Below are 20,721 nucleotides of genomic sequence, written 5' to 3' on the forward strand. Positions count from 1 at the left end.
GAGCAGATGAGTCATCTTCCATTGTGATAGGAAATGGTGTAATTTTTGGATAAACTAGGGAATCCTGGTAACGTACAGTAAATCTGTGAACATCATTAAACTTGACATTAGGCTAGATATGTATGCTGGCTACATAGTCTTAACAAGCAGATGGATGAAACTTTTCTGTAAATGAAGTCTTCAATGAAACAGCGGATGTTTAAGAGAATGTCACTGTAGACAGGTGAACATAATTGTTCTTACCAGTACTTGAATGTTTTGTTTCCTCCTTTTGTGCTTTTTTACCACTTAGGTTTGAGGTTTTTATATGTAATTATTTATGTTTTATATATGTGAATACACTCAGTATTTTCCTGCCTGTATAGCATTCAGAGCCATTCTTTGCTGACAGAAGCACACTAGGAAGCAGAGGTCATACTCTGACACTCTAAAATCTCTCCCACCTCTCAGCTGCAAATTCCTTGCATTTCCTTGGTGTTCCATCATCATCTCTTCTGAACTTCAGTTTTCCTGTCAATCTTTCAGATACACGTGACTTTCTGAGCCTAAGATCTGAAGTCACATCCTGAATTAAAACTACTATTTTGATGGTTTGTAGACTCCTTTCAAATGCTTTGATAACTGTCTGAGCAGAGATTAGCAGCTCATTAGTGGTATTGCTGACTGGAAAACCAGGAGAGGTCAGTAGGAAGCCTGAACTTCAAGCAAAATTTTATACTGGTTCTTAACTAACGTATATAACATCTTTTCATAGTTTTCAATAATGTGAACTTCTAGACATCAGTCTTATTCCACAGCTTTTCTACCTCACAGTAGAGAAAAATGTGAAAAAGGCTAGATAAGAGCAGAAAGGAAAAAAATGCTGGCTGGTTCATATTTCTGTCTTGTTCTGAGGACAGAATTGCAGACATTATTGTCACTAATAAGTTCTAGGACTAAAGAGAGTAAAAGAAAATTCCCAGAAACTGTGAAGAGACAGAAAAACTTCCTTTTGGCTGGTAACTCCAGCTGGGTAGAGCAACCCACTCAGGAATTCCAGCAGGTTTCAGATAGTCAGGGAGAGGTAATGCATGTGTCACTGGTGGGCTTCCCTGCGATTTCACTGATCAACTCATCTTTCACCCCTGTGTATCTGTTCCACACCACACAATATGTAGCACAGCACTGCACTGATGCTTTTTCTTCAAATCAATCGGTGAGAACACTTCAGTGTGTCCTGAAGTGTTTTGTTGAATAAACTTTGACACAGTAGAAGCTACAAAAATCTTTAGCAAAAAGCTACTTTTCTTTTCTTACATGTCATAGCAACACAGTTTTCTAGGGTGTTAAATTCAAGGACACCTAGAGATATGTTCACAAATAAATGCACTTGTGATGTTTTTGTTGGTTTTTGCTTTATTTTTTACTTGTCTGAGTAAATCTTCATGCTCTCTATTTCTCTTTTTATGAGTAGTCTCTTTCTCAGATGAAAGAAACCCAGGATTAAATAAAAAGTATTCCAACAACTTTCAGGTTTGCCTTTCATCCAACTGGTGACATATTCATGATACTGTCTAAGCTGCTCTGAAGATAAGAGGTAAGAAGGGAGAACTGTACTGGAAACAGCTATTTAGTGAACTGCACACCATAGCTAAAGCAGTGCTGTTGTCAAAAACAAACTTCCAACACAGGTCAGCTCCCCAAAGGTATGTTTTGACTTCAGAGACACTTTTGAAAGAACTTTAGTCTTTAAAATCTTACCCAGTAGCTTGCTCTGTTTTTAACAATTTGATAAAAATATATTTAATCAATGTTGTAATTGTTCAGTTCCTTTAATAGTCCTTCTAAAATACTCATAATAGTCCTTTTTTTCCCCCCAAAGTTAGAAAGCACCTATATCTTGAAGCTGACATTGTTGTCACCCTTTAAATGTTATCAGCAACTTTATTTAGTAAGTCGTCACATTCAAAATGCATCCCAGATCTTTATACTGCACTTGCTGATGCTGACATTTGGATTGCTGTTGGTTATTTTTACTGAGGCGAGAAAGACTCCATCAATTTCCTGCAGCAAATTTCATTGTAAATATTTTTTTTTTTGTGATTGCAGTTGCTATATATCTAGAATTACATGGGATAGTATATTAATGATAGTGGGAGTGTATTCAGCAACTGAACTAGGATTATATGAACTAGGATTATATGAATTATATTATTCTTGAGGAACTGCTTGCCAATCAGACTTAAAACTCTCCATGCAAGGGTGTGCATCGGAGGAGATGTTCATAAATTTAGTAAGAACTAATATTTTCATTTCAGGACTTTTCTGGTTGTTTAACACTACTAGTATCATCTTTATAGCTTTTTAACTCTATACTGATCTGAGCATAGATCAGTAGATGAATACATTAGATAATTATTTTTCTACCACTAGTATAATTTGGAAACCACCCTGTGGCATAGCTTTGCAAGCTGCTGATTACATGATGAGTAGAGCCAAATAGTGACTAGGCAGTAAAAATCAGTTGTCAGTATAGAGAAGGGATAGAAATAAAAGTTTTTGCACACTTGAATTTTCCTCCTTTGTTTTCTTGTTAATACTCTGGTTTTCATTAAATTAAATTAAATTAGAAATATGAAGTTCTTTAGATCTTTAATTACTTTTCTACCTATGTTTGTACATTTTGTTTAAGAAGTTTGCTAAGGATACAGGACTTGTTGCAATCATGCTGTTTCTGTCTTCTAACTTTTTTGCAATGACATTTAAATCTTTTGGACAAGTTCCAGAAATTTGACAGACACAGATAAGTCTGAAATTTATTCACATGTGAAGGAGCCTTGGGAGATCTCTAGTGCAACCTCCTGCTCAAAGCAGGCCCAGCCAAGGGTTCAGACTGGGTTACTCAGGGATTTGTCCAGGTGGATCGTGCAATCCTCCAGTGAAAGAGACGGTATATCTGGGCAACCTGCAGCACTGCTGGACTGTGTTGAGAAAACTTTTCCTTATACACAGGCCAAACCTTTCTATTTTCACCTTTTCCCTGTCTTCTGTCACCCTTGTTTCACACTCCTGTGAAGAGCGTGACTGTGGGAGCATCAGCATTGCAGAGGTGCTGTTAGATGCTTCAGAGCTGTCTCCTCACCCCAATAAACAGGCCCAGTTCTCTCAGGCTCTTCTCACAGGGCAAGTGCTCCAGCTCTGACCACCACGAGTGCCCTCCACTGACCTTGCTCCACTTTGTCAATGTCTTTCCTCTTCTGGAGAGGAGAGGGCAGGTCTGGCCCAGTGTTGCACATACATTCAGTCTCATGAAGGATACTACTACTTTACCTACTAAAGGATCACTTTTCTGCAATTTCTCTATGTTCTATACAATAGGCAGCCTGATAGATGATAATGGCCATAAAGTCCAACAATAAAAAATGCATAATAAATTAAACTTTTAATGGACGCTGTATTTTCAGTCATGCCCAAATTGAAAAGACCTTCAGTGCCTCATGGGATGGAATCTAATCATGAGGGAAGAATCTGTAAAAGACTTGAGTTTATCAATATGGATGCTTTCAGCAGTTCCCCTGTGTAGTTACACCCTATACCTAAAAGTATTTTTTTTTCAATCTGTAACATCGCAAATAGATGCTTTCCCCTCCTGAGAAACACTAAATACCCATTTCTGTTTTTTCTCATACTGTGCCTGATTTTGCATGTCTCTGTCATTCCTTTATGACTTGCCCTTCAGAATTCTTTCTGAACATTATTTTACTAGCCACTTTTCTTGCTTGAGGTGAATCAGCTGGAGTTAATACAGTTACAAAGCTTCAGTTTGTATTTGTCTAGAACAGGTGACATACACATGTAGATCTGGCCCACAATTATCTAACAGGTATTAAATTCATCAGTGGCAGAGGTATTCCCTTACTTGTGTCAGATGTAAGAAGAATTATTCCCTTATCCTCCCCGAATCACCCCAACTAGCTGTGTGACCTAATGGGTATGTGTACGTAAAGTAAAGGAATGTTGTTAATACAATACATGCCTTTGTTTCTGGGTGAATATAGTGAGCCAGTGCTCATGGCTGATTGTACTGTCCTTATAACCCCTCCCAACTACTCTTGGTGCACTTAATATTTTTTACTTTTAAGTTACCAATTCTTAGGGGTTTGGATGTCATTTTTATTACTGGAAACCTCTTAGGATGTTCACTTCTCATGAATTAACTTCATTTTAATTTGTTCAACTACTGAGCCATCTGCCTTTTTTTTCCCTGTGTCAAAATTCAATAGCCCTGCTTTCAATTAAAATGTAATGCCTTGGACAGAAAATGAGCCTTCATGTATGTTGCCAGTATTTTCTGTTTCTAAGAATATGCCAGGATTTTTTGTTAACACTGTTCTAGGTATTCACAGTTCCCACTATGTTTTAATATGAACCTTTTAATGAACCTTAAATTAAAAATGCTCTCTCTAAATTAGAGCTACTGGTCAATGATTTGGTGATTGTTATTTTGCACTGGCATTGTCTCATTCTTCCTGTTACAATTCAAACATTCTTTCATTAACCTGCAGAAAAATTGTACTTTGAGTACTAGATAAGCTTGATATACATAATAGTACATGCATGCAAGAAGTTGGTGATACCCCCATTCCAGAAATCATTCCCATTAATAGAAACATATGACTGTTTCAGAGGGCTTGACCTTGTTAACAGCAGCCTATGATTCTTGATTGAATCAGTGCCAGTACTGCAAATGCAAAGGCAAGAAGAGTAAGATAGGCTGCAAAATTCCTTTAAGTGGGAGGAAAATGTTGACAGCAGAAAGAATTGTGTAGATTTAATTTTTTGGTGGGCTGGACAGACTGACAAGAAGAAAATTATTTTTTTAAGAGTTTTGACATGACTCTTAAGTGTAGAAAAAGGATGTTTTTACTCTGGGGTGCCTAATTTTAATAGAAAAATATATTCATTAGAGAAGTTTTGTAATAGGTGTCAAGGACTTTGAATAGAAATGTAATTAACATAATTTTATTGGCACTGTAAGAGTAAAGCAGAGAATACTGAAAAAGAGGTACTAACTTAGCTGTCCATTTTATAAATCCATGAAGGAAAAAGAAGATACTCCCCTCAAAAAAAATACACATAAATGGGCTGACAATATTTCCAGAATTTTACATTCAAAGTCTGCAGATAGATCAAGATAAATTTTCATCAGGAATAATATCTCTAAAAAGATCTAGCTAGAAATGGGGTTTTGTCTCTGATACTTCTCTAGTCGGGGCCTCTTTTTGCATGACTGAAATATGCATGTTTTCTCCCAGTGAAGAGGAATGACAGACGTGTGTTACACAGAAGCAAGTGCAAGATTACTGTGTTAATGGTGAAAGGTAAAAATGAGGCATGTTTGAGGATTGTTACTGGAGGAGTTGAATAGCTCTATGTCTCCCTGGTTTAATTTGGTTAGCTCAGAGCAAAAATGAGTGGAAAATATATGAAGTGTCTTCTTGAAATGCTTTATTTTTGCTTTTTACCTAAGATCAGTGGTGCAGAAAAAGTACCACTGAGATCCTTGTGGTCTGTGGAGGAATGCTGTTGATTATGGACATTTTATTTCCACTGGTGTAGTTGGTTGACACTGACTGGATGCCAGGTGCTCAGGAAAGCCACTTGCTCACTCCCCTCTGCATCTGGACAGAGGAGAGAAAATTTAATGAAGGATTCATGGGTAGAGATAAGGACTGGGAAAAAACACCCATCAATTGCTGTCAAAGGCAAAACAGGCTCAACTTAAGAGATATAAAGTGAGTCTATTGCTAACAAAATCACAGCAGGATAATAAGAAGTAAAATAAAACCCTAAAACCACCTTCCCCCCAACCCTGTCCCCCTCCTTCCCAGCTGTGCCTCCTACCCCAGTGGCACAAGGAGACAGGGAATGGGAGTTATGGTCAGTTCATCATGCATAGCTTTTCCTGCTGCTCAGGGACAGGAATCCTTCCCCTGCTGCACCATGGATCCCTCCCATGGGAGACAGTTTTCCCTGAACTTCTCCAGCATGTGTTCATCTCACAAGAAGCCGCTCCCTGTGAACTGCTGCAATGTGAGTCCATCCCACAGGCAACAGTTGCCCTCAAACCTCACTTTTCCATGAGGTGCAGTCCTTCAAGGATGGCCTGCTCTAGCATGGGTCCCTCTCACCTCAGGTCTTCCGTGTAGTCACAGCTTCCTCTCAAGTATCCACCTGCACTGGTGTGGGACTCCTCCATGTGCTGTGGGTGGATCTCTGCATCCCGATGGATCATCATAGGCTGCAGGGGGACAGCCTGCTTCACCATGACCTTCACCACAGGCTGCAGAGGAATCTTGGCTCTGGTGCCTGGAGCATCTCCTGCTCCTCCTTCTTCACTGACCTTCATGTCTGCAAAGTTTTTTTTCTCACATTTTCTCACTCGGCTCTTCTCTGGCTGTGATTACAACTGCCCCACCATTTTTGTTTTGTTTCTTCTTAAACATGTTATTACAGAGACGTTACCACCATTTATAGTTGTCCCAACCTTGGCCAGCAGCATGTCCATCTTTGGAGCCACCAGGAATTGGCTCTGCCAAGCACTGAGGAAGCTTCTGGCAGTTTCTCACAGGAGCCACCCCTGTAGCTCCCTCTACTTCCAAAACCAGGCCATGCAGACCTAATACAGCCGGTCACAAGATCCTATACTGCCTATAGCTTTCTGTAAGCAGCAGCACACATTCCCCTGCGCTAAGAACACAGTGTGCAGCCAGCAGAAAAGCATTAAAGAACTGCCTGCTCTGTGTCAGGACAGCACTTGGGCTACCCCTAGTGCCAGGGACCATCCTGGTGCAGATGAGTGACCCTGGAGTGTGTTGGCATGTTCCAGCTCTCAGGGCAGGATGGCGACAGACCTTTTTGACATGTGCAGAAATGTACTCAAAAGCTGTGTAGTTGTAGTCCTGCGGCCACCATCTCTTGGTGACTCTGCTTGAGCAGGGCAGGTTGCACTCTCTGCAGGTCCTTTCCTGCCTCCGTGGTTCTGTGGTTCTGTGACTCAAAACACACTCAAGCTAAGAAAGCCCCTCCAGATTTCATGACAGGGGAAGGTTTGAATGATTCCGTATGCTCATGAAGAGCCAGATTAGTCTCACACAAGTCAATTGTGCATGTGGCAGCCACCTCTTTTCCTTTGGGGGATTTATCAGTGACTGCACAGAAAACTAACAAACCAAACACAGACATGAGGAGTGCAATGAATGCAACATCTCACTAAAGGCATTGGTTCTGTTTTTGTAGCATGTGTTGCAGGTAACCATTGTTTTTGCAGTTGGCAAGTAAAAATTTTCAGCTAAAGCAAAAGCAACTAGCTGCTTGTAGTGCTGTGAGCAAGTTGGAAGCTTGGTCCTGACCTGGATTCCTTCATGAGATTGTCTTAATGCTTCTTTTCTGTGGTGGTACTAGTCTTGGAGTGACATGAGGAGTGTACACAGTAGTGGCTGACTGTAGTTCAGTACAAAAATTGAATACAGTTTGTCTTGCTCCAGTAATTAGTGTATTGCCTCTGTCTTTTTAGAAGACTCCTCTTTTTGCTCCAGTCTTACTTGAAAGTAACAGTGTTTGACACAACACTGTTTTTTGATGACTTTGGTAGTCTTTGGCCAAGGTCTGAAGAGCCTGTAGCCTGTAGTGCCACACTGGGTATTAAACCTGAGGCTTTGTACAGGGCATAGCATAGGGGCAAATTTCTCCATGAAGACTTTGGGGTTTATTGTTAAAGTCTTTAAAGAAGAAGAAGAAGAAGAAGAAGAAGGAAAACCTTGCCAGAAGCTTTCTCCCAGACATTAGATTTGGATTGGTATTATAGGCAGTGCCTTTGAGATAGAGTAATTGTAAATTGACTTCACTGTTCACTGCTTCATTGTGAGAAGAGTGGTAACAGGAGAAGTTACTCTGGAGGATGTTTGGGATAAAGTGTAAGAAAACAGATGTGGAAGGACAAGAGATTTCTTAATAAGTTGTTGATGTCTTTGGCAAAATCAAGACAAAGTTGGTCACACTGTGGAAACCAAGTATAGATAGAAAGGTACCCCCATACAAAATGTTCAGTACCCCATTTTATACACAAGTGGGTACCATAGAACAGAATGACAAAAGCAGCAGTGAAGTGTTGTACCTGTTATCTTCCTAACCTGAAAAAGCTTTGTAAGGGTGTCTTTAGATTTTCAGATGCATTTTTTGATGGAGAATAGATCCTTAGCCCCAGGCTTGAGCATTTGATTTGACTTTATTTTTGCAATTGTTAGTAGGGGCTGTTTTTGTCTGAAGTAGTATAATTCCTGACACTGGTAAGAGGGCATACAGTAGTTCCCTTATTGGCAGTGTGTCCTACCGTGCCCAGCATGGCTGCAGGACCTCCATGGGGATCACTTCTTTGCCATCTGTGAGTCAGTGAAATCAGCCTGGCCTCTCCGCTGATGGCCCTCACTCCACCTCATGGAGGTTAGAATGTCACGTTCCATCCTCCTTAGATTTTCCTGCACTGTTTGGTGCTGTGTGCTGCGGGACCTCCTCCGGGATTGGCTCCTTGTCACCTGTGGTTCGATGAGAGAAACTTGGTGTGCTTGCTGAAGGCGCTCACTCCTCCTTGGGGAGACATGGATATCCGGTTCAATCTGTCTCTCAGAGCATTCCATCCTCCTTGGGTTCTCCTTCAGGAGCAGTGGGCTGCGGATCCTCCCTTGGGTTCGGCTCCTTGCCACCTGCGTTTCTCTGTAGGAATGCAGGCGCCCTGGCTGTTGGCGCCTGCTCCTCCCAGAAGAGGCACGGATGAACCAGTCGTCCCTTAGAGCTCGTCCCTCATCACGTTCCATCTCCCTTAGATATTCCCTCAATGCTTGGCTGGAAGAGCTGCGCAACCTCTGCCGGGATCGGCTCCGTATCGCGCTTGGTTCTATGAAAGAAACCTGGAATTCCTGCTGACGGCGCTTACGCCTCCCTGAGAGGGCACGGACGCGCTGTTTGGTCCTTCGGCCCTTGTCACGACCAGTGCTTCGAGCCCTGCTCTGCTGCCGTCTCCTGCTCCTTGAGTGGTTGTAGCCCTGGGCCTGCTGGACCCTGGTGTGGTCATCACGATGCCTTCTTGGATACCTGCTTCGGCTCTTCTCTTGGGCCCTGCCACTGCTGCCCCCACGACTGCCTCCACAGCTGCCTCTGTGGCTGCCACCACGGCTGCCCCCAAGGCTGCCCCCAAGGCTGCCCCCAAGGCTGCCACCGCGGCTGCCTCCACGGCTGCATCCACGACTGCCACCAAGGCTGCCTCCACGACTGCATCCACGGCTGCCTCCACGACTGCCACCACGGCTGCCACCAAGGCTACCTCCATGGCTGCCTCCACGGCTGCATCCACGGCTGCATCCACGGCTGCCTCCACGACTGCCACCAAGGCTGCCTCCACGGCTGCCACCACGGCTACCACCAAGGCTACCTCCATGGCTGCCTCCACGGCTGCATCCACGGCTGCCACCACAGCTTCTGCTGTAAGAGTTGCGGTGCTGGCGTCCTGGAGAATTATGCTGACCTCTTTCCACAGAGCACAACCCAGCTCGCTCTCCTTGAGTATGGCTGGCAGAGCTGATGGACTCCTCTACAGAGTGCACCTCAGAGTTACTGTCTCCCACCATGTGGAAAGTATGTGGGAAAGGTGACTGGCAATTCAGGCCCTCCGCTCTTCTGTGGAACCACTCCACCATGCAGTAAAAACAGAAAGGGTGCCAACGCCAGCTCATGGAAGGTTGGTCATTAATGCTGGCCCGGCAGATCGGGCAACTTAGGTTCTCTGAAGCACCTGGACGGGCAGCCCGGGATATCTGGCTGGTGCTGGCATCAAGGGAAGGGGTGCCACTTTCTGCCAAGTCTTCCTCTGAGGCCATTTTGCCCTGCAAACCAAAGAGATAAGGTGATGTGTTCCCTGGTGCTGGGGACACAATCTGCAGCCAGCAGCAAAGCTACTGAAGTCGAGCTTTAAAGAACTGCCCACTCTGCCTCAGGCAGCACTTGGGCTGCCACCCCAGGGACCATCCTGGGGCAGATGAGTGACACTTGAGTGTCTTGGCATGTTCTAGCTTTTGAGGTAAGATGGTAACTGACCTCTCTGATATGTGCAGGCAGGAGCTGGGAGCCTGGGAAAGGAATTCGTGGCCTCTCAGCAGCTGCAGACAGAGCCTGAGTGCATGGCAGATTGGGACCAGCACCACACCTGTCAGTGTGCTTGTCCAGCAAATCTTCTCTGTGCCCTCAGAAAGCACACAATGGGATGGGGATCCTTTTTCCCCCCACCTTCAGATGTCTGTCCCCAGTGGAGGAGGCCAGACACTGTGGCCTTTCAGAGCTTCTCCAAGCATCCAAAAGGCTGGTTGTCATACGTGTCACAATGACTCCCTGGTGACATCGTGGGGCTTTCAGGGACCACACCCAGAAGACAGAAACTCCAGCCCTAAGGAATGAAAACTTCTAAGATAAATCTTACACAGCTGCTCCACTGTCAAGCAAAATCCTAATGCCATATTTTTCATATAAATTCACAGGTTACACTGATCATACTCAGCCCTATGTTTTGTTTTAGAAATAAACCAGCTCAAGGCATTTTTTACTCCTCAGTCAATTTTGCAGGTCAAAAGAGGTGATACTCCACTGGAGCAGTCTGTCCAGTGTGCAGCTCTCCAGTAGAGATGGACATAAGTAGAGGTGAACATACCGGAGAGTGTCAAGTAAGGGCTCACAAGGATGTTGAAAGGTCTAGAGCATCTCTTCTACAAAGGCAGGGCTAGGAATGTTGCCTCCAGGCTGTTCAATCTGGAAAAGACTCCATAGGGGATGTTTTCCAATGTATACCAATAACTGAAAGGAAGGTACAAAGAAGACAGAACCAGGCTCTTTTCAGGGGTGCCCAGAATACAGAACTTCTCTCTGAATATTGAGGAACTTTTTTTACTGTGAGGGTGACCAAGCACTGTCAGGATGCTTATGGACTCTCCCACCTTGGAGATGATACTCAGAAGCTGTCTGGCTGTGGCTATGGGCTAATTGGCACTGCTTCCTGGTAGAAGTCTGATGTCCCCACTGTCCCTGCTGCCTTCTGCTGTAATTCTGGGCCCACAGCCTGGCCTTCATCATGATCCCTACTCATTTGATTCTTTATTTCACCTTAAGTGCTGCGGGAGCTCCCCTGAAATGGGCTCTCTGTTGTCTTTCATTCCCTGGAGGAAACTCAACTCCCCACTGCTGTTTCCTGTGCCTCCCATAATGAGCTGGAACTGGCTCTTCTGGGTTTAGAGCTCAGCCCTTGTCATGGAGTGAAACCAATTAAAGTGCCACAGCTTGTCTCAGTTTTGGTAGATCAACAAACTCTTGTTCACGTAAGTCTGATAAGCCCAGCTGAATTAGTGTTGCATTAGCTTCAGCAAAGACACCACTTTCATTTCAGAACTTCCATGTACTGTCAGTCAAAAACAAAGCATAAGGATGGGGCTGGTTGCAAGGCCTGATATATGATTCAAAGTGGAGCATTTTGTCCTAACCTTTAGTACCCATCCCAACTGACCATACAGACTTTTAAGTATCTTCAGCTTTCCGGGAGAAAGAGTTTAGTTGTTTATAAAGCCAATGTCATCCTTGCCTGTATCAGAAATAGTGTGGCCAGCAGGAGCAGGGCAGTGATTGTTCCTCTGTACTCAGCACTGCTGAGGCCACACCTTGGGTGCTGTGTCCCGTTCTGGGCCAGTCACAAAGACTTTGGGGGGCTGGAGTGAATCCAGAGAAGGGCAGCAGAGCTGGGGAGGGGTCTGGTGCACAGATCTGATGAGGAGCAGCTGCGGGAATTGTGGTTGTTTAGTCTGGAGAAAAGGAGGTTCAGGGGGGACTTCGTTGCTGTCTTCAAGTACCTGAAAGGAGGTTGTAGTCAGGTGGGGGTTGGTTTGTTCTCCCAGGCAAATAGTGGCAGGATGAGAAGACACAGCCTCAGGCTTGTATCAGGGGAAGTTCAGGATGGACAGCAGGAAACATGTCTTCACAAAAACAGTTACTAAGCGTTGGAACAGATTACCCTGGGGAGTGGTCAAATGACTGTCCCTGGAAGTACTTAAAAGACGTGTAGATGTGGCACTTAGGGATGTGGTTTAGTGGTGGGCTTGGCAGAGCTTGATTAACAGCTGAACTTGATCACCTTAAAGGTCTTCTCCAACTTAAACTTCTGTAGTTCTAATGAAATATATGTGTACATGCAGATTGATTTTCCCTACCTGCCTTTTAGAATTATCTTAGTGCTGTGTTCACAATACATTTGGGAAATTTCCTTTATTTCATTTAGTACTTACTGTACTTGTAACACCTTTCCCTCTTTATGTGCCTTTGTCTCTCCCCTCTGTACCCCCATAGCACACCCCTTTGTGTAATTGCATTGGATCTATTTTCAAAGACCTTTTTTTCTATTAAACTTGCCCAAAATGCGTATTTTACTTACTTAACTGATGCTTGCTGCTTTCCAGATTAATCTTCCACTGAATGCAACATACCACATTTTTTTATGTGTTCAAGTATTTTACAATGAAATGTTCTTCTGATGCTTTTAGTGATTGTAATTGAATTTAATCCTAAATTATTGAATATATATCCCATCTGAAGTCTTTTAGGTGTGTTCTCTGGGAGGTTTTAAAAAAGCTTATGACTGTAACATTAGAGAACTGACTGCTGGTGCAGGCTTTAAATAAATTATTTGATCTCATAAAAGCAGCATAAACATTTATTAACAAATCATGACAGGGGCTGTTCTTTTCAACACATTTTATCTTTATGCTTGTTGGAAGTCACAGAAACTTGTATGTGAATGTTATAGCATGCTGTGGCTGTGTTCTTGCTTTCCACTCTTACTTTCCCATCCTTGAAGCAGCATGTTTCTGGGACCCACAGCTGTCCCTTTTCAGCTGTAATTCAGTTATAATTAGCTCATTATAAGCATTGCCATTTTCTGTGCTGTCAGCAATGTCACTGCTGCAAAAGCAGATTTTCAATAGTACCTGCGCTGTCCGGAAGCTCTCAGGTGCTATATATGATGCTCTTTGCAGGATGATGAATTCAATTATTTGTTATTATCCATTTGTTATAGAGCTTTAGGGAATAAAGAATTCAGAATTATTCTACCTGAATATATTTTTTGGGTTTTTTTAATAGTAAAATTTTATATATATATATGTGTGTGTGTGTGTGTGTGTGTGTGTGTGTGTAATGGTCTTTATTGCATTTCTTAGTTGAAGAATTTTTTTGAGCAAGAGTTAACTATTTCTTATCTTCTTTTGTATAACCTTTAACTAATTCAGAAGTATTTGAATGGAAACTCAGTAACAACAAGAAGTTTCTTCAGTTTTCCAGTATTTGCACTGAAAGTTAGCTATTGCAGTTAGAATCCAGCTTAGTTCAGGCAGGTCACATTTACAAAAAGCATCGAGCTGGGATGATGTTATTCTCTGTAAAAGACTGACAGCTGGAATTGTAAGCCTCATCTGTTCGTGCTCCTGCTGAGATCATTTGGCTTCCCTTTCAGCTGGGGAAGAGTTAGTTGTGCAGTGTGACCTGTGGGCTGTCACCTCTGCCGCCCAGCGCTGCTGAGAGTCCAGGTTCCCTTGAGGACAGCAGTGCCTGTCACCTGAGTGCAGCAGCACAGGTGTTCAGTGCACAGTCTGGGTAGGAATGTGTAAGCTTAAACTTCCTAAGGATGACACCACCATGTCACTGATTGTTCTGTTTCGTGATATTTTTCAGAAATGGAAAAATTTCAGGGTTCAGAAGGCAAGAAGGAAGATGAAGAAAAGAAATATCTTGATGTTATCAGCAACAAAAACATAAAGCTGTCAGAGAGAGTTCTGATCCCTGTCAAGCAATATCCAAAGGTACTGTAAATCTAGTCTAACACTTGTTTAATATTTATTAATAAAATTATGAAAAAGTTGCACACAACCATTTTTATTGAGTCATAATATGCAGCCTTTGTGGTAGTCAAAAAAAAAGGTCCTATATAAATGTACCTGTTACATGTTAGCTCTTACATGTTTTAGCTTCTGTCTTGGGGCCTTTCAGAAAAGCAATTAAAGTGAATGAGATTTTTTTCAAATTCATGTAGGTTTTGATCTTATGCAAACTGCTGAGTTTTTTCTCAGGTTTGTTTTTTTTTTTTTTTTTTACATATATCATCCTTTTATAAAATAAAATACCAGTTGCTCAAGAAAAAAAGGTTCCAGTAACTCCAAAAAGTTTCCTCATAGAAGAGGTGGGGGATTTTCTGTGGTGTATTAAGTTTCAAAAGATCAAGTGTCAGGATTACTGCAGGCTGTTCCTGACAATGTTCCTTGCTGTTGATAAAAATCAAATGTTTTAGCATCTAAGACTTTCTTATTAGTTCTCATTGCTACATACTTTAATGCAGAAAAAGGATTTTATTTCTTGCAAAATTTAGCTGCTCATGGGAAGTTTTTGGTTTTATATTTTATAAGAGGTTATTGGGTTTTTAGAACTTAGGTGTTTGTTTGGTTTTCTTATATAGTTTTTATTTTACATAAACAGTTATTCCAATAGTATTCATACAGAAATTATAAACATCTCTGTCTCCAGTGTATTTTTTCCTTGCTGATTTATTATCACATGGTACATGGTTCACCATTAGCCTTGATTACACTTTGAGCTTTTTGCTGTATGCTTTCATCAGAGCAATAAATTACAATTGGTAAAAAGCTCATCAAACAAAATGAAAAGTGTAAAAAAAATTGAGATTCAATGATTCCAGTTGACACTTACCTCCTGAGTAGTGAATATAAAACTGAGATAATGTAATAATCCAAATGTTAAAGACCTTAGGAACACATACAGTGCTATAAGGAATTACTTTCTTACTGCATAGCCTGAGGTGCTTTGCCTTGATTTGTGGTATTTTGTGTAAATGCTGTAGGTGACCTGAAGTTCTCATTCAGGATGTAATAGTGCTGTAACTTTGTAACAGCAGTGTGATAATTATTCAGAATACTGTTTAATGAAGGTAGTAGAATAAAAGACAAACTATTTAAAAGACAAAACACTATCATCTATTCAATATAGCACCTGAATGTGGTTAAATTAGCTTCATTTACTTTAATGAACGTGCCATATTAATGAATAGTAAAAGATATAAGGCATTTTTTACAGCTTTTTAGTGGTGGAGCAAAAGAAATCAGTGTGACGGAAATGAAATACTCATTCAGTAATGCAGAATAATATCTTGCAGGGTTTCTGTAGTTGATTTGCTAGCAATATTCTGTGCTTGGCATGGAATTATTCCCAGAACTGCAGGTTTCCTGATACTGTCTCTAAGAACTGTCTTTCAAGGACTGCATTTACACTTAGTATCAAACAGCTGATTGCTGTGATCTAGTGTCTTGTCTTTTCTGGATAATTGTATACATTAGGCAAATCAGCACACAGCAGTTGCTTCAGCTTGCTTTATAAATAATGAAAAAAATAGTAGAAAATATTTAGGAGGATTAGTTTTATATATTTGGTAGAATATGTTAATAATAGCAGTTGATCAGACTTGTATTTATAAACAGCCAAGACAATTACAATATTATGTCACTTAGGAGTAATTTCTATTTGAAAGATCATTATTATAAATCATTTATTCACTGTTTGCTGATAAGCTTTTTTGGGCAGTACTAGGTAAGGAGGATTCTGTAAATATGCAGAAAGTGTCCAAGTGTATAAAATTGTTGAAAAAAAATTCTGCCCAGTTAAAAACCATGTAAAACAACAGTTTACAGGCTCTGTGTTTAGGAATGAGCTCTTGGAAAACATTTGCACTTACTTTTAACTTCATGTAAAAACACAAATTGCTCCAAGGGAACCTTTGGCCTAAAAATTTTATATGGTCTGTAGGCTAAGCTTCAGTGACAGCTGTAGAGCCAGCAGCAGCATTTTAAGGTTTGAGCAAAAGTTAACACAAAAGGCTTCTAGTGGCTAAATTGTTCTTGAAGTTGCAGAATATTCCTTATGAAATTGTCTCTACTCAAGTGTCCACAGTCTGGTGCAGACAACAGGAAAAGAATATGAAAGGCAGTGATTAGCAACAGCTTTCTTATGTTACCAGCTGGTAAAGACACAGGCCTCTTTCCTCTGTTCTGAAACAGGGATTTAAAATAGAGACGGGGTGTTAGTTGTTAGTTCAGAATTGATCTTTTCTGAGATTAATTATCTTAAATACCAGCAGCCCTGGTAAAAACAGCATCTCATTTACACACACTCCACTATGCAGCAGATATTTTTAATCCAGTCAAAATTTCTCTTGAAACAGTGATACGATGTCTTTGTTGATCCATCTTTCTGTCCCATAATGCCTTTTTTTTTTAAACTTTCATGATGTGTGAATTCCAACTAATACTTGCATGAAAATACTTCAGGGTTTGTTTAAAAAGGCTTCAGCACAGATCAGTGTGAATTTATTTCTGATACATCAGATATGGGGAAAGAGTGGGTTATTTAAAAATTTAAAATCCCACAAAAATGTGAAATTATCTTGTTGCTGAAAAACAAAAGTGATGGTTTAGACACTTGGTGGGAAACACTGTCATTTGCATGGCAATACAGATTTTTGCCATTTACTTTCTTGCAGTTTGGCTTTTGCTGTTTACTATAATTCCTACCTTTTTCTGTGATAACTTGTTTAAGCAGCATCTAAACTGGGCTTTGCAAATTTGTTCCTTTGCACGGTTTAAGAATTTGAGAGCTTGGTTAAAGCCTCAGCTTCATGTAGCGCATAAAATAGGAAGTTCTTGTTTGCAAACTTGTCTAGTACACATTGTAAATTAAAATATTGCTGACTTACATGAAATTCTGCCCTCATTATCTCTGCCTTCTTATCCCTCCTAAATGGTTTCAGCCATTTAGGAACAGCTCAGTTTGTTAATTTCTTTTGCTTTCTGTGAGTGCAGATATATGAAGTAGCTGACGAGTTAAAAGTAAACAGTATGTGTATAAAAGTCTTAAATACTGCAGTGCATCTGTCTTGGTTTGACCTCAGCCAGCAACCAAGCCCCCTGCAATACTCACTCACTCCTGCACCATGGGATGGGAGAGAGATGGAATAGTGACAGTGGGCTGAGACAAGAGACTTTAATAGCTAAAGCAAAAGCTGTGCATGGAAGAGAAGCAAAATCAGGAATGTCTTCACTGCTTCCCATGGATAGGCAGGTGTTCAGCCTTCTCCAGGGAGCAGGACCCATCATAGCTAATGGTGACTTGGGGGAACAAATGCTGTCACTCAAAATGTCTCCTCCTTCTCCCACCTTTATATGCTGAGCATGACACTGCATGGTTTGGGATATCCCATTGGTATTTGGGGTCAGCTGTGTGTCTTCCCAGCTTCTTGAGAACCCCCAGCCTTCTTACAGGTCATGTGGGATGAGGAGCAGAAAAGCCTTGACACTGTAAATGCTGCTCAGCAATATCAAAAACTTCTGTATTATATGAACATTATTTTCAGCACAAATCCAAACACAGATCCAGACTTTGAAGAAAGTGATCTCTACCCCAGCCAAAACCAGCACGGCATCTGTTTCTACTTTAAAGACTCAATGCCAAATACTGTTAGTTTATATTGTTTTATGCTTTATCAACTCCTGACTTCAAGCAAATAAATTAGACAAACTCAGGAGTGCTAAAGAATTCATTGTGAAGGGTGAACTTTTCTTTTTTTATTCTGTCTTTAACATCTAACTCAGACAAGTAACATGATTTTTATTTAGCATTCTCATTCTTTCATGTGTTGTTTTTCTCAAACCTGATAGTTGCTGTTGTGCTTTCAAAGCAACTGCTGTAATATTAATCATCTGCAGGTGATTTGTGTGTTTTGTTCACTTTTAAGTAAGATATGAAGAATAAGACACATTAATATGTCCATTAAATGGAATGACAAGAATATAGAAAATTGCTAAGGGAAGTGGGACCTGGGCTGTTAGTGAGCTGAATGAGTAGCCATGACTTCTCGCTGTGATTTATATTGTTTTAATGAAATAAGTACCTTGTTGTTGCATAAGGCAGGAGGAACATTTGATCTGTCCCTAATCCTGTAGATGTTTCAAGAGATTATAAAAACTCCAGCATTTTTATTAAAAGGAATAAGATCAAAGTATCTGACTACAGAATGGAGATTTTTACTTGCCTTGCCAGTGTTTTTTCCTCCTATGTAAGACAAGAAAAGCCTTTATACTTGGCAAGATTCTGGAATTTAGACTGATGCCAAACTAAATCTAAAGATTCCACTGGTTCAGTATTTCAACTGAGTTCTTTAAAGAGAAGCCTGAACCTTGGAAGGCAGAAAATTATTAATTTACATGAAGTATGTTGTACTGAGATTGATCCTGCAAATAGTAGTATAAATAAAGAAAGATTGAAAGATTTCTATCCCTACCTGGTCTCAATGAAATAACTGAAAATGCGTCTTCATAACAAAATAATGCCTTTTACTTTATAAATGTGTGGGGAAGTTTCAAATTTCCTTTTTAGTTGAGGCCAATTAAATTTTCAAATTAAAGTGTAAGTGTCACTCAAAATCTCTGATCTACGCAACACCAGGAATAATAGGGGCAACAACTTCTTTAGGTGCTGTGTTTAATCTGGCATTTATTAGTATTTGATTTTTCCATTAACTGCCAATTTCTGGAGTCACTGATATACAGAAAATTATTCCAGAAAATTTATATAAAGTGTACTTAAGATTCATAAAAATCTAATGAAAAGATACTGAAATAAATTCTATTCAGTGATGAAATACCAGGCTCTATTAAGCACTCAGATATTAGAAGAGGGGTCTTTTAAGTTTTCTAATATCTCAGTTCTGCTTCTTACCAAATTCTCTATTAATGTATAATTTTGATAATTAATTATATTTTAGATAGATCAGCAGAAATATGTCAAAATTCGAATTAAATTTTTTCAGTATTGTTGATTTTTGTGCTTCAAATAAATTGCTATAACCAAGATATTTTCTTTAAATCACTTCTGTATGAACTGTCCAACTAATTCTGAAAAGTGAAATGAAATATGTGAACACTTGAAGAGAGGAAAGCTGGAAAAGTAGTTATCTTCCTGTACTTAAACTGAGAGAAGAGGCAAAACTTCTCAAACTTCAAAACTCATTCTACTTCTCTGAAATTTTCTTGCAAGTGGTGCAATTCTGCTATACACTGCAGTTTTTCAGTATTTCTGATTGTACTCAAGACCCAAAATAGATACAAGTCTTCTGTTACACTTAATGACAACACATATATGGAAAATCTAGACAAATACTTTAATTGTACTTTCAGTAAAATACATGAAGAAATATCACGCAATTTGTTTTTTCATCCATCTCTCTACTTACCTTTTCCAGGTAAGTTCAGGAAATGAACCCTGAGTTTAATGGTTCTAGGGCCAATGCCAATCTTGTGGAGCTCTTGAATGGTTGCAGGAAATACCTCTTACTATATAAAAATAATTTCTGTCCCCATTTTTGTTAATGTTTTATTTGTTTTTATAACACTGCTGTTGAAATCAGCTCTGACAGCATTAACTGCCTTCTTTACCGTGCTGAGAAATGCTGCTCTGTACAGACCTCTTTAAAAAGTGTTTCATAAAATTGTTCCTGACTGCAGAGAATAAAGAGTATTCCAGATAGAATTTAGAGATTTGCCTTTCTGTTTCATTTAACTATCCATGGCTGTATAAATCTTCAGCAATGTAATTAAAACAGCATTAACATAGTTAAAAACAAGTAGTACAAAAAAATATTCCCAATGTTAGGGCTTCTTTCCCTACCTTTGATTGCATGACGGTGAAAGATTTCTCATGAGATAACTTCCCTTTATTTATACATGAAAATACATAGTCCAGCCTTCATCCTTTATTGTTTTCTTCCTAAACTCATTCTTGAAATTACAGGCAGGGACACAAAATTGCTGCTTAGTGATTTACTGGGAGTTACTCAGTGCTGTTAGAGTGGTATTGCCTTCCATATTTCAAGGTAGACTTTTAGAGTAGTTGGAATTTACCATTTCGTATTGCAGAGCACTCAAAGGCCAAAACTAAGATGGAAACATCCTTTGTACTCAATGCATTTTATAGGTACACTGGTCTTTCTCCAAGGTGCTGACAGTCTAGAAAACACAATGTAGGTAGAAAATGGGACAAATAAAAAGATGAGCAGGAGAAAGTTGGTAGCTGGTAGCAGCTGTATGAAATACAGACAAGTCCTAGCCACTCCCCATTGGGAATGTTGGTCATGACTCATGTTTTCTAGGCCACCAAAACTCTTACATTCCTCTCTGTTATTCTTCATTATTCCTGTTTGAGGGGGAAAGAAAAATAAAATTTTTAACACCACTTTAATAAGTGTGAGAGTGGGCAGGAATTCACCCTGCTTAAACCAACAGCTTTAATCAGGAGCATGATTTCATGTTAATAATACACTGGTTGTGTATGATTGATTGTGGACCTGTGCTCAGTGTACACCCAAAGATACATGGGGTTTTCTTTGTAATTACAGCAGCATTGTTTCTTTCTCTGGTCTTGGTATTAGTGGATGATTTGAGGGCTAAATTTTGTATTCAGTATCATTAGTACAAATTCAGTATTTTCAAAGGAATCTGTTTTGGAATCTGAGGGGAGTTCAGCAAGAAAGTCTGTTGATGA

General features: G+C 40.3%; 1 protein-coding gene across 4 annotated transcripts in view; it reads left to right on the top strand.

Moving 5' to 3' along the window:
• KHDRBS2 (KH RNA binding domain containing, signal transduction associated 2) overlaps positions 1-20,721 on the top strand; it is a 340,127-nt gene that overhangs the window by 47,506 nt on the left and 271,900 nt on the right. For all 4 annotated transcript variants that reach the window (XR_009418061.1, XR_009418060.1, XR_009418062.1 and 1 more), the window contains exon 2: positions 13,795-13,922. Coding sequence is in view for 1 of the 4 variants with exons in the window: in XM_059468285.1 (XP_059324268.1) it covers positions 13,795-13,922 (128 nt within the window). In the remaining 3 variants the exon portion in view is untranslated. The remainder of the gene's footprint in view (positions 1-13,794; positions 13,923-20,721) is intronic.

The sequence above is a fragment of the Ammospiza nelsoni genome, chromosome 3 (genome assembly GCF_027579445.1).
Source record: "Ammospiza nelsoni isolate bAmmNel1 chromosome 3, bAmmNel1.pri, whole genome shotgun sequence".
NCBI classification, from domain to species: Eukaryota; Metazoa; Chordata; class Aves; order Passeriformes; family Passerellidae; genus Ammospiza; species Ammospiza nelsoni.